This window comes from Ictidomys tridecemlineatus, chromosome 5 (genome assembly GCF_052094955.1).
Source record: "Ictidomys tridecemlineatus isolate mIctTri1 chromosome 5, mIctTri1.hap1, whole genome shotgun sequence".
Lineage (NCBI taxonomy): Eukaryota > Metazoa > Chordata > Mammalia > Rodentia > Sciuridae > Ictidomys > Ictidomys tridecemlineatus.
Window position 1 is genome coordinate 97,258,661 of NC_135481.1, and position 13,638 is coordinate 97,272,298.

Sequence of the window (13,638 nt, forward strand, 5' to 3'; positions counted from 1 at the left end):
TTACTACAGGTGAAGTGGGGGTTGGAGAAGCAGTGACTTCCTCTTAGAGATGTAGAGAAACCCTTCACCATAAGATATTATGCTTGTAGTTTCAATAGAATCAGTCTTATTTTGGGTATCTCCTTTAGCTCTGGCAATCTTGGAAATGTTTACTTCCTCAGAGCCCATCAGGAATTTGGCCTTTGTCAATAGATGCTGTTCTGTGTTTCATATAAAGAAAGATGGGGACAAAAGACATATTCAAATGAATCTTTCTCTGCAGACTTAGTTACATGAGATAAACATCAGGGTATTGTGTTAGCATGTCTGACCTCATTCTAATTATCCCATTTGCATGCAACATATGGATTTTCCACCAAAGTAAAAAAATTAAAATTTCAGGACCTTTTCCCCATTATATCCTCAAGAGTGTCTTGTATTTATGCAGGATTCATTTAAAATTGGAAGTTTCTTCATTCAAGTTATTAACTAGTATTCTATGAAACTTTCTTCATGCAAGGTTTTAAAGTTACTACTAATAGCTGCACCTCTTAAAAGCTATCTGAGGCTTTCTCCTCATCAATCCCAAATCCCTAAGTGACTGAGAAGTAAACCAAGGTATAAAGTGTTCATCTGTCACATTCAGCATCAAGGGAATGTGAGGCAGAGGCAGCAGGCTCTGGTGGCCCAGTGCCTGGGTTCTTTTGTAGTCTAAACTAATCCACTAGAGACAAACCAGAAATGTAGAGTTTGAGTTTGACATGAAACAGACCTATGCCCAAATACACTCTACCACTGAGTAGTTAAAGATGCCTTGGCAGTTTTTTATCCTCTCTGTGCCTCAACTGTCTTGTGTAAAATGGAGATCTACCTAGCAAGGACATTGTGACTATTAGACAATACATATTAAAGTTCCTGATATACAGGAGAGCTAATTAACAACAAAAAGGTAGCTATTACCATAATTCAGTATTCAGGCAAGTTAAGGAAAGTCAAGGGTTACTGAAATACCTCCCCCAATTATTTGGTCAGATATCTGACACTGCGCAGGATTCATCAGTTTGCTTGCTCCACTAGGGTCCCCAAGTTGCCTACCACATGACAGGTTTTGAGATGCAGTCTCAAATACCTCCTCTGGCCTTTAGAGAGTAACAAGGAAGGAGAGAAGCCTCTTATGATTTGGGTCTTCTTCATAGATGTTTGGGCTAGGTGTCTTGAATACCTATTCTCTTTGGCCTGTCACCACCCTCTTGACTCCCATACCAGTCATTCACACTAAGCACCTTAAACTGCCCCTAGATTCACATAAACTCCTGCTGTGGAAATTATACTAGAGTTCTGAGCCATGGAATCATAAAGACTATATATTGAAAGTTTTTTTTCATAGAGCTCCATACTATTAGTTTTCATATTTAGTTAATAGTATCATTTTATAGGTTAGAAAACTGATATGAAAAGAAGGTTGCCTTGATGGGGGTAGGAAAGATGGTAGACTGAGATGAATATCATTTCCCTAGGTACATGTATGAAGACAAGAATGGTGTGACTCTACTTTGCATACAGAGAAATGAAAAATTGTGCTCTATTTGTGTACTATTAACTGAAATGCATTCTGCTGTCATGTATAACAAATTAGAACAAATAAATAAAAAAATTTTAAAAAGAAATAAAGGTTTGCCTTGGCCAAGATTGAACTTTTGAGTTAAAAATATAAATCCAGATGTAGTGGTGCACACCTGTAATCCTAGAGACCTGAGACGCTGAAGTAGGAGGATCACAAGTTTAAAGCCAATCTCAGCAATTGAGACCCTGTCTCCAAAAAAAAAAGAGGCTGGGGTAAAGCACCCCTGAGTCCTAGCCCCAGTACAAATCAGTCAGTCCATGACTTTCTATGCTGTGAAGGTCCCATTCTGCACTTGATGCAAAAGTATCCAAGGGTATCTTCTTTGAGGAAAAAATCAAATGACACAAGATGCCTGCGCTACAGGGGTGCTAAGAGGCTCAGAGGCCCTAGTGTCAGAAATAGGACATAAAGTTTATACCTCTAACTCCTTGTGTAATCCAAGGTGGACTTCTTTCTAGCGATCCCTAAGAGATGAAGTTGGAGACCCTGCTCACTCAGAAATTTGCCTGGTTTGTCAGCCAAACCTGGTCTAAGGCACTCATGGCCATCAAAGACTACAGAAGCCATAGTGGCCTACTTATTGGATGCTCCAAGGAAGTGGCAGCCACACACAGACTCATCCTAGATAAATTTTCATTTCCCTAAAGAAAGGCTACAAGAGGAATCAAATGATTAGATATGCTGGGCACCATGACACACTCCTGTAATCCCAGAGACCTGGGTGGCTGAGGCAAGAGGATCTTAAGTTTGAGGCCAGCCTCAGCAAGGCCCTGTCTCAAAAAAAAAAAAAAAAAAAAAAAGGGTCAACGTAAAGCATCCCTGGGTTCAACCCCTAGTAGTGGGAAAGAAAAATGGATGCTCTGGTGCTCTGGTTCGGTACCTTCCCTCAGAGGTACCAATATTTAAAAAGCTGCTGCAGCTGGCTGGTATAAATAAGCCAAAGCTATACCGACAAAATAGAGGCTCAAGCCACCTCTGACATGGTATCAAAAACCCTACAACTATCATCTCTTGATTTCTCAAAGAAACTGTGTCTTCCCCATCTCCTTACCAGGGACTCAGATCATCTTTAGAGGCCATATCTGCGTTTACTATGGAGAAATGGGTCCCTGCTATAACTACAAAATAATCTTATATAAGTATAAGCAAAATTAAATTAAACCTGGATGAGGTGTGTGATACTCCTAACAAAGCATATGCCAGCTCTAGGCAGCATCACTTAGACAAGGTCATCAGAACCCTCCCACCCCCACAGATCTCTACATTATCTCCTTGAATTCTAAACAGAAGCTAAAAAGCAAAACCAAAAACTAAGGTCTTCAATAATTTTGGTTTGCTTTTCTGACATGTGCACAATATTTAGTAGTGAGTCAGAAATACTAGCCCATTCCATAATTATTTGGACAAGTTAGTGCTGAGTAATTTTCAATACTATTACACCTCAATGATGACACTCAAGGATGTCCTACTAACCACCAGAATCACTATCATGTTAGACCAGTCCACAAAACCTATTGGGGGGGGGGCATAAATACAAAGGAGTATCTGAAGGAAAATTTTTACAAAGAACTGGTAGTCTTAGAATATGATTAACCTGGTTCAATATAGGAATCTGGACTAGATTCTCATGGGGCAAAGATGGCCTTCTAAAACCAATAGTAAGAGGCTGGGGATATAGCTCAGTTGGTAGAATGCCTGCCTCACTGCACAAGGCCCTGGGTTCAGTCCCCAACACCATTTAAAAAAAAAAAAAAAGTAAAACCAATTGTAAGGTTTAATTATTATTGAGAAATTGGCCTTGGTTAGTATCTTATCAAGAGACTTAATTGGCTCTTTTTCCCCTCACTCTATGACTTTTGGGACAGGCTGTTTAAAAGGGCACTGGTGAAATAATTTTCATGCAAGTCAGGATAATCACTCCTTCTAGAGGGTCAGGATGAGACTGTGCTCTGTAATACTGCAATGTTTCTTCTTGACCTAGATGGTAGTTACATTTTATAATTACTTTAAATTGCATATGCTTAGCTGGGCGCAGTAGTGCAAGCCTGTAGTCCCAGTGACTCAGAAGCCTGAGGTAGGAGGATCACGAGTTCAAGATCAGCCTAAGCAAATTAGCAAGGCCCTAAGCAACTTACTGAAACCCCATCTTAAAATAAAAAATAGGGGCTGGAAATATGGCTCAGTAGTAATGAGTTCCAGCTCAAAAAGTTTTAAAAATTATTCATTTTTGAATAAACATATTACCAGATAACTGGAACTGGTCTATTATGCTCATGGATCTCAATGAAACCAAGTAGAGGTAAGAAGTTTTTGGGTTCAAGCCACCGAAGTGTGGCTAGACAGAGGCCCAAGAGCACAATCTGCAATGGCTCAGAGGCGATGGTGTACAAGAAGCTAAGGCTGATATTTATTGGGTTGATTCAAGACCAATCCAAACCTCCAATCTTAAGAATGACTCCATGATAGGCCGAAATCACTCAGACACGAACCTTTACGGTGACCTATTCAAAGCCAGAAAAGCAGTAAGTGTAAAAGATGTAGGACTATAAATAACTGAAAAATATAAAGTTAGGATAAAACTTTGTCTTTCAAGACAAATCATTCAAGGAGCTCAATGAGGTGGAAGAATGCACTCAAATGGATTAGATTTCAAGCTAAGATTCCAATTCATAGATCTGGGGGGTGAAAACAATCTGTACTCCAAAGGGGGGAAACAAAAATTCTAAAAGGGATTGTTTTGATTTCCAGATTGGGAATGTACAAGATTCCTAATCCAAGAAAACTGGGTTCCTAAATTTTTCTTTCTAGGCTCAAATCAGAGGTCTGGTTTTATCTCTTCCAAGCTTACTTTGGTTGGAGAACTATTATCACTTGTTACAAATTTTTAGGAGCAATAGTCTTGTTTTTTAAACCCAAATCCCTTATGGGAAGGTAACAGGGATAGTGGAAATAAATGTTAAGATATGAAAATCAGCCTGGGAATAAAGCTCAGTTGACAGAGTGCTTGCCTTGAATGCACAAGGCCCTGGGTTTGATCCCCAGCACCACCAAAAAAAAAAAAAAAAAAAAATCAGAAAGCTCCAACAACAAATTCATGTTTGGAGATTGATAACAGACATCCACTGCTTCTGCAGAACTGGATTCTTCTTCAGCTGCTGACTACAAATACTTGTCCCACTGGATGGCAGTATGAGAGAATAAACAGGGTGGCCCTGCCTGGCCCTATGGACAGGTACCAGGGAAGGGTGAAAGAACAAGCTGCATGACGGGCCAGGGTTCTAGGTGCACATTCTACCCTGAGCCTACTGCTTCCTGCTTTCAGGGAAATGCAAAATCATGTGTAAATGTTTTTCCTTCTCCATCTTCTAGTTTAATCCCTGAATCTCCACCCAAAAGTAGTCACTTGCTCCTTTGTTCTTCTTTTAGACATTTATTTAATGTACAAAATATTTACATCACTACCAGCAAATGTCTGGCCCTTTCACCTGGCCTGACAAATGGGCAGCAAGGATTGGTCTCTGTTAAATTTCTGAAACCATGTGGACACTCCCTGTGCTCACTTGGAGGCCTGGTCTCCTTCAAGGACACTAAAAGGCCAGGGGGGTAGCTGGCCTCAAGCAGCTAGGCTACCAGGGCATAAACAAAAGAAATGATCAAAATAAGAAACATGAATAGAAAATTACCCCCCAAATAACACACTATTACTTCTCTCCAGCATATTGTACTTTCCCCCCGATATTGGCTAGCAGGATTAGGGAAAAAAAAAAAAAAAAAGCAAAAGTGCTTTTAAACATAATTAGAAGGGGAAGTAGGGGAGGATAAAATTGGAGGAATAGAAAACCACAACAGTACCAAAGGATTTTGTGAAACAAAGACTCTGGTACCCATGAACCACCACAGGGGATGTAGCAGCCCAAGTTGGGCTGCAATGGTGCTTGGGATATTCCAAAAAAGTGCTATGACTAGAGCTTAAAACAACAGATCTAGCCAAAAAAATTAACTCAATCCCCAGAATCAGTCTTTGGAGGGCTGCTGGAGAGGAGAATGAAGAATCCAGAAGAGGAAAACTGCCCAAAGCAGCAAAAGTCCATGTGCCTCAGCTGGAAACCCCCATTTGGGCCCAAGGGTGACAGGGTGATGACTAAACTTTCCTGAACATATCCCATGGGAAAAGTATGGACGAGCAGCAGCACCTTGTCCTGGTCCCTGAGGAGAGCAGTGACCATGTGGCATGGAGAATCTTGGGGTGACGAGGTCCTGATGCCATATCCTGGACCCCAAGGATGAGTGAGGTCAGCACCCATGCCAAGAAAGGACAAATGATGCCTGCAGAGGAGTGAGGTCAGGCGGGAACTGCAGCAGCTCAGGAGGGCTTGTTCCTCATCCCTGGGAACAGGAGGGCTCAGACGGTTTCTAGGAGGCCAAGGCATTGCCACAAGTCCTGCCTTGTCTCAGGAGTCTGTGTACTTGCTGGTTTTGGCAATAAAGATGGCTTGTAATATTCTGAGGTGAGTGCCCCCATCAGGAATGGTAGCTTGAAGCAAAGCCTTCTTAAAAACTGAAATTTGGGAAGTTGATGCGACTTTGAGCCTTAAAATTGTTTGTATTCAAACAGTAATGAAAATGGATGTTGTCATCTTCCAAGAGACAGTGGCAGGTTTTCTTCAATCATCACTCAACAGTAGTATAGAGCTTCCTCCCTCCTTGGTTCCCCTTCCTGGTAACTGATGGAGTGAAGGGTAGAACCTGGGATGGTGTATACTAGGTGTTTACTGTCTCATCTCCTCCAGATCTGTCCCCAGTAGCCTGACCCCAGCAATCTGTGATCATTGTTCCCTTGCCTCAGTGCTGTCAGAGAACACCAAGCAGAGAAAATGAGAGATTGTTGGCATATATTCTTACTATCCTTGTCATTTGCTACCAAATCTTCTTCAGCAGAACACTAAAGACTCTCCACCTCTTTAACATAGCATGTAACTTAGAAGCCAGGAGGTAGGCCTAGTCATATCTCAGTGCAAAGAACAAACTAAGGGAAAGGCATCAGTAGTCTTTAAGCCAACATGCACCTAGATATGTCCCTCACCATAAGGGAGAATCACACCAAGCACTGGAGGCTAAGCCCAGCTATCCTTCACATTCTTCGGTCTGACTGCTTGTTTCACTGGCTCAAATTCAGGAAAAAGCTTACAGAATTCTTTGTAGATTACTGATCACTTCTAAAATTGCCTGCAGGAAAAGTGCCTTTTTCAGTTCTGACATCACAAAAAAAAAAAAAAAAAAATCATTCTTTTTCCACTATCAGTCCTCAGCAGAGGAAATCTGGTGCCTTTGCCTATGCCTGCCAATGTGCAGGAGGACAAAATTAAGGAACCTAAGGATTGTGGGCCACATTCTATCTGTGCTTGTACTGGCTGTTGGCAAGCAGAGGATCATCCCACCCAGGAGAAGGACTCCTGTATCAGTCTGGTCCAGTAGTGAGGGTCAAAGAGGGCACCTCACAGGAGCATCAGCAAAGAAGCTGGAGCGAGACAAGACTTAAGGCTCTCCAACACCAGTTTCCCAACAAAGCTAAGCCTGTGTGTTATCTCCCCCAGCCACTGAGGCAGATACAGCTACTGAGGTCTTCAAAGGACCAAACAAGAGGAAGCAGCATGGTCCTCTTCTCATGACTTACCAGAGAGCTCAGATTAGGTACCGTGTCAAAGTGGCCTATGGTAGATATGGGCAGGGAAGGGGGAGAAAAAGGCTTGTGGTAACAAAATACTCCAGACACAGGGAAGCATGCGGCATCTTCTGGTTGATGGTTATGTGTGTTAGGATCAGCGGTTATGTCTGTAACATGTGCTCAAATGCTCCATAGAGCATGGGAGCCAAGTAGATTGCAGGAGAGTGGTCAGAGCATGCCAAAGCCTTCACAACCCTCGCTGATAGCCAGTTGCAGCATCTTGTGCACCTCTTCATACGAGTCATATGTAGGGAGGCACAGCTGGTTAAAACTGGAAAGGAAGAGAAGTGATTGACTCACACAACCAAAAACACTGGCAAGGACTGGAAAGATAAATCCCAACCAGGGCGTACACAGGGCAAGTCAGATACATACCATGTGTGTGCAGTAGGTAGTGTGCTGTGGGTTGGAGCAGCAATAATCTGAAATGAGGGACAGAGGGCAGCAAAGCCTCCAGGTGGTAGCTGAGAAGAGCCTGTGGTGAACTGAAGTAGTCGAGCCAACTCCTCCTGGGTCAGACTGGAAACCACAGTCCAAAACCACTTCATGACCTGGCAGGGAGAGTACATGACTGGAATTACATATGGTACACAGTCTAAGATTTGATATTTGGGGAAAGGAAAAGATAACCCTGAAGTAGGGCTGTGTCTGAGTTTACAGTTCTATAAGGAAACTGGTAGGAGATGCCAGAGTTGGCAACCTCTGTAGGAACATTGTAAAATGATCAGGAAGGTAATCACTGATTGCTTGGTTCTACTCCTTTGCATTTCCAAATTACTGCTTAAGTGGCAGTCAGCATTCCAGCCCTTAAGAATCAGGGCTCCTTTCTGCCTGGACATCTAACTGTCTGTCCTATATATCATTTCTTCCCAGTCAACATGTCTAACACTTTAACTCTTCTACTTCTTTCTTCTAAAATTTCTTCCTTACAACATGGCACAAATCCAACTGAAGGAGTTTGGCCCACTTACCTTTTCTCTGAAATGCCATGAACCACCAACAACTACTGCATGGGCTTTGAAGTCAGAAACACTGATGTCTCCGGTCCCACACATCAGCAGCTACAGAAAGATGATCGGGTGTTAAGAAGGACAAAGGCCCACTACACAGTCAAAATTATTTATTAACACACAAATACTGGATTAAAAAAAAACACCAGGAGAAAGACAGAGGTGAGGTCACAATGCCAGAATACTATCTGTGATCCTACTCTAGAACTACTGAATGAGAATCTCTAAACTATGCACTTACATAATTTGACATAGTCTGCCCTGGACTTAGCCTAGGAATATAAGAGAGTAAAAACAAGTCCTTCCCCTTTGATGAAGATCACTAGCCCCCTTTATCAATCTATCAAATGGTCTTTCCTTTTTCTCAGGATTTAGCCTCCATTTTTTAATTTGTTTTGGTTTCTGATGGTACTAGGGATTGAACCCAGGGACTCTCCACTACTAAGCTACATTCCCAGCTCCCTGCTTTTTTTTTTTTTCTTTCCAATTTTAACTTTGAGACAAGATCTTGTTGCCCATACTGGTTTCACACTTGTGTTACTGCAGTTTCAGTCTCTTGAGTCACTGGGATTATAGGCATCCAGCACTGTACTTGGCTCCATCCTTTTGTGGCCTGAACTCTTACTACATTCCCGTAGGTCCTGCTTCTGCTTGATCATATAAATTTAAAAGTATGCCAAAAAATGAGAACATTAATGACATCAGAACCCTAAACATCTTGTTGATGTCCTAATTTGGTTCAGGATCCAGCAAGTTACTTAGCAGACTGTGAATATTCATCCAACATCTATAAAGAATGATACATCCTAATCATGAGGCAAGAAAAGCCCACGGAGCCCTGGCTCCTTCAAAAAGAACTTATTAAATAAACGAGTGGCTAAGAGTAGGAAGAGACCATGTCCTTCCTTTCTACTCACTTTTACATGCTGTTACAAGAGCTTTGCTTCATGATAAAACAAAATATACTGGGAGCTATTCCTCAACACCAAAATAACAGTACTTGGTGACAAGTCTATCAGAAACTTTTAAGGTGAGACACAAATAATTCGCTTCATTTCCTTTTTTGGTAGCAGGAGCTGAATCCATGAGTGTCGTGCCCAGCCCCTTTTTAAAATTTTTTGAGACAGTGTCTAAGTTGCTGAGGCTGGCCTTGAACTTGAGATCCTCCTGTCTCAGCCTCCGGAGTCACTGGAATTACAGGGTGTGCCACATGCCCAACTAAGAATTCCTTTTGTATGGTTTCCATATGTGAAGGCACAAAAGGTGAGAAAAACTGCAGAAGACTTTGATTCTTATTCTCAAAGACAGTTCAGTTAATAAGAATTATGCAAGATCACCTGAAACTACATTTCTTTCCCCATTTTAAAAGAACTTCCTCCCGGGGCTGGGATTGTGGCTCAGTGGTAGAGCTGGGTTCGATCCTCAGCACCACATAAAAAGAAATAAGTAAAATAAACATATTGTGTCCAACTACAACTAAAAAATAAATATCTAAAAAATAAATAAATAAAAGAACTTCCTCCCTTCAAGAAAGTTTGTAGAGGGCTGGGGATGTGGCTCAAGCAGTAGCGCTCTTGCCTGGCATGCGTGCGGCCCGGGTTCGATCCTCAGCACCACATACCAACAAAGATGTTGTGTCCGCCGAGAACTAAAAAATAAAATATGAAAAATTCTCTCTCTCTCTCTCCCCCTCCTCTCTCACTCTCTCTTTAAAAAAAAAAAAAAAGAAAGTTTGTAGAAATATACTCCTCATAAAAGCTATGGAAAGTTAAAACCAAAAATTTGCACTCTATGTGTCATTTGTGAGCAGCAAATAAAGACAAACTGATTTGGGGAGCATACCTATATGGGCTTTAATTTGGCTAATTGTAAAAATGGTATTTTCTATCTTATAGCCAAATTTTCTTGCTATAGAATTTGATATAAGAATATATTTTCTATTATATGTAAAAATAAATACAATGTTCTGGTACAAATCTTTGAAATACAACCATATTCCTGGTTTGCCTTCTTCACTAGATTATAGCCGTAGGGGGACTGGGACTTTATCTCACATTGATTGCTATCTCCCCAGTACTCAAAATACATGGCATACAGGAAGCACTCAATAAATACCTAACAAATACATTCTATTATCCCTTAAATGTCCCTGAAAAATTTTATGAAGACTTTATATGATACTAACATTCTTATTATTCAATTATTCAAATTAACCAATATCAATATTTGATAAATAAATATTAATAATTACTCTTCAAAAATAATTAACTATTTACTGTTTTCTGATTTTCACATTTAGATTTTTAAAAAGTTGGAGAAGGGGGTCAATGAATAGAAGAGTGATAAAAGTGTGCCCAACTCTTGTATATAAGGGCTTCCTTGCTGCACCTCATAACGGGAGGTGCCGCACACTGGTTCCTACAGGCATGCTCTCTATAACAGGGGTTTGAATTATAAGCACTTACCTCGAGCTCATTCTCATCAAAAATGGCCAACAGGTTCTCAGGTACTAACTCATTCAAGCCTGAAACAAATATGCCAAGTTAAAGCCACACCAAGGATACAGACATTTTAAACTCAAGGCCAAGAGGAAATAGAAGCCCACCTTTTAGGAAATGTTCCACCTCCTCTTTCACTTGACTGGCCAGTCGATATTGGGCCAGCAAGTTTAAATAGAAGATTTTATTTGCATTGGTGACTGGGGTTTGAGCTCCACCTGTCATGAGTTCTACAACCTGAAATAGGAAGAAAAAGATAAGGAGAGGCTGTGGATGTTAGATTATAAGGTGCTATGTGCCTGGTATGTTTCATACACATAAAACCCTTGAACTCTATCAGCACCAACCACAAGTTTCCACTGTGTTTTCAGCTTTTTAACACACTTGCTTTCACTTCACATGACTAAGCTTCAAGGCTTCTACTACTGCTGCCATATTCTACCAACTATTATTTCTGAAGTGGGTATCCGGGTGAGGTCTTCTCTGACCCAGTCAGGTAGTGGTCATGCAACAGGAAGATATTAAGGTTTCTTATTACTAAATTTTAATCTGTCATCTAAAATTAAACCACTACAGACCTCTTCTCAAAGAAATCCTTTTATGTCTCAGAAATTTTAAGATGGGGATAGTTGATTCCACAAGTTCTCCAAGGTGAATTAGTGGAAAGTGCCACAGTTTGAACCTTAGAGATACTGGATTCTAATCCCAGTCCTGATGCTATCTTGCTACATAACTTGAGTCACTTAACTATTTGGACCCCTGTTTTCCTCATATGCAAAGAAAAAATCAAATAAACTTAGATGATTCTCAAACAGAACTTGTATCCTTCAATAAACAACTTTAAAAGGCACTTAAAGAATCCTTGAGGTACAGTTTAAAATTACCACTCTGGAAAATTTGTATATTGTATATAACATATACATATACATATATTTTATATATATATATATATATATATATATATATACACACACACACACACACATACTATATACACACACACACTATATATATATAAATATATATATACACACTATATATGTGCTAATATATAGTATATGTGTGTGTGTGTATATATATATATTCATAGATAAATTAAAGTCTCAATTTAGTTATAATATCAGATTTTAAGATCCTGATGATATCATGCTGCCTCATATTTTTAAAGATGCTTTTAAAAAAATACCTTTATTTTATGTACGTATGAATGTACATACGTAGTGCTGAGAAGCAAACCCAGTGCCTCACACACATGCTAGACAAGCGCTCTACTACTAAACCACAACTCCAGCCTGCTATCTCATTTAATGTAAACCTTAAATCTTAACCATTTATTTCTTAGGCTACTAGATAAAAGTACTTATTCACAGAATAGAAATATCACAAAATAACAGAAACTCACACAAAATAATAGAAAAAAATTCTACATTTTCCTAGAAGTAGTATTGCTGCATCATAAGGTATCAGAGTTTAGCTTATTAGATAATTTCAGTTTTTTTAAATGCCTGTGCCAATTTATATTCATATATAAGAGTTCCTGTTGCTTACATTCTCACCAATGCCTGGTATTATCTTTTTCACTGATTGTATAATATATGTAATTTGGATTTGGTTTTTTAAAATACATATATATATTTTTTAGTTGTAGTTGGACACAATTTTCCTACTTTATTTATTCATTTTTTTAATGTAGTGCTGAGGATTGAACCCAGTGCCTCGCATTCGCCAGGGAAGTGCTCTACGACTGAGCCACAACCCCAGCCCCTATAATTTGGTTTTATCTATAATTTTCTGATTACCAGCAAAGTTTAATAAGTTTTTTTACATATTTATTTCTATTTGGACATCCTCTTTGAGAATTCATGTTATTTTACCCATTTTAAATGTAGCATTTGTTCACGTTTTTCTGATTTTTTTAAAGTTTTAAAAATCAGTAAAATATATACTCCCATTTCAATGTTCCATCCTCATCATGATGTTACATTCTAAGAAATCTATCATGAACTGAAAGTTAAAAAAAAGAAAGAAAGAAATTTCTACATTTTTAATCCATAAGAATCCCTGATGTGTGTGGAGTAACATGCCTTTCCTACCATGCTGTCCCTTGGGCCTGAAGACCATAATTCAGTATTTTACTGACCCTAGTTTTCTTGTTATGCTGGCTCAGGAAGTCAGGCTCTGATCCCATATGTACAAAGGGTTACGTGTGTACAAAGCGTTACATTCCCACAATATTCAGAAAGGATATCTGACTATCAGTAGAGTGGTACCATTGGTCACAACTTTTTAAAATTATGAATCACTGTAACTTTAGCTTCATCACTTATCATTAAACCCATAATGTAAACAACAGCACATTTTCCTCAAAAATACCTCTGGCCAATAGTTTCCTTATAAAAACTTTTCACAAAGGCGTTGTGTTAAAATAGGAATCATCTATATCACCACTGATAAATGTTGATGAAGACAATATCCTTTCCAAATCTGCTTATGCAGTGAGTCTTTCATTACCACTTAATTCTTTTTCAACTGGAAAGCAGGAACAAGTGGAATAGATAGGCATATCTGTTTCTTACTTCACTCAAATAGTTGAGATTGGGGCTGGGGATAAGCTCAGAGGTAAAGTGTGTTCTCAGCATGTGTGAGGCCCTGGGGTTCAAACGCCAGTACCACCCCCCCACTCCCAAAAAAGGGCTAAGAGCATAAACTGTGGGGTGCAATGTTTGAAAGCTGCATCATCTGACGGCAACTGCTAGCCACATAAGAGTTATTTAAATTTAAATTCATTAAAATGAGAAATTC

At 39.7% G+C, this 13,638-nt stretch overlaps 1 protein-coding gene across 7 annotated transcripts in view; it reads right to left on the minus strand.

Annotated features, from left to right (window-relative positions):
- Positions 1-5,013: 5,013 nt before the first annotated feature.
- Arel1 (apoptosis resistant E3 ubiquitin protein ligase 1) overlaps positions 5,014-13,638 on the minus strand; it is a 47,350-nt gene continuing 38,725 nt past the window's right edge. For 6 of the 7 annotated variants that reach the window (XM_078050551.1, XM_005321237.5, XM_013356864.4 and 3 more), the window contains 5 exons: positions 10,944-11,073; positions 10,804-10,862; positions 8,300-8,389; positions 7,704-7,879; positions 5,014-7,599 (listed from right to left, as the gene is read on the minus strand). In XM_078050551.1, coding sequence (XP_077906677.1) covers positions 7,497-7,599; positions 7,704-7,879; positions 8,300-8,389; positions 10,804-10,862; positions 10,944-11,073 — 558 coding nt within the window. In that variant the 3' untranslated portion in view covers positions 5,014-7,496. The remainder of the gene's footprint in view (positions 7,600-7,703; positions 7,880-8,299; positions 8,390-10,803; positions 10,863-10,943; positions 11,074-13,638) is intronic. The other variant, XR_013439134.1, reaches the window with a different exon arrangement.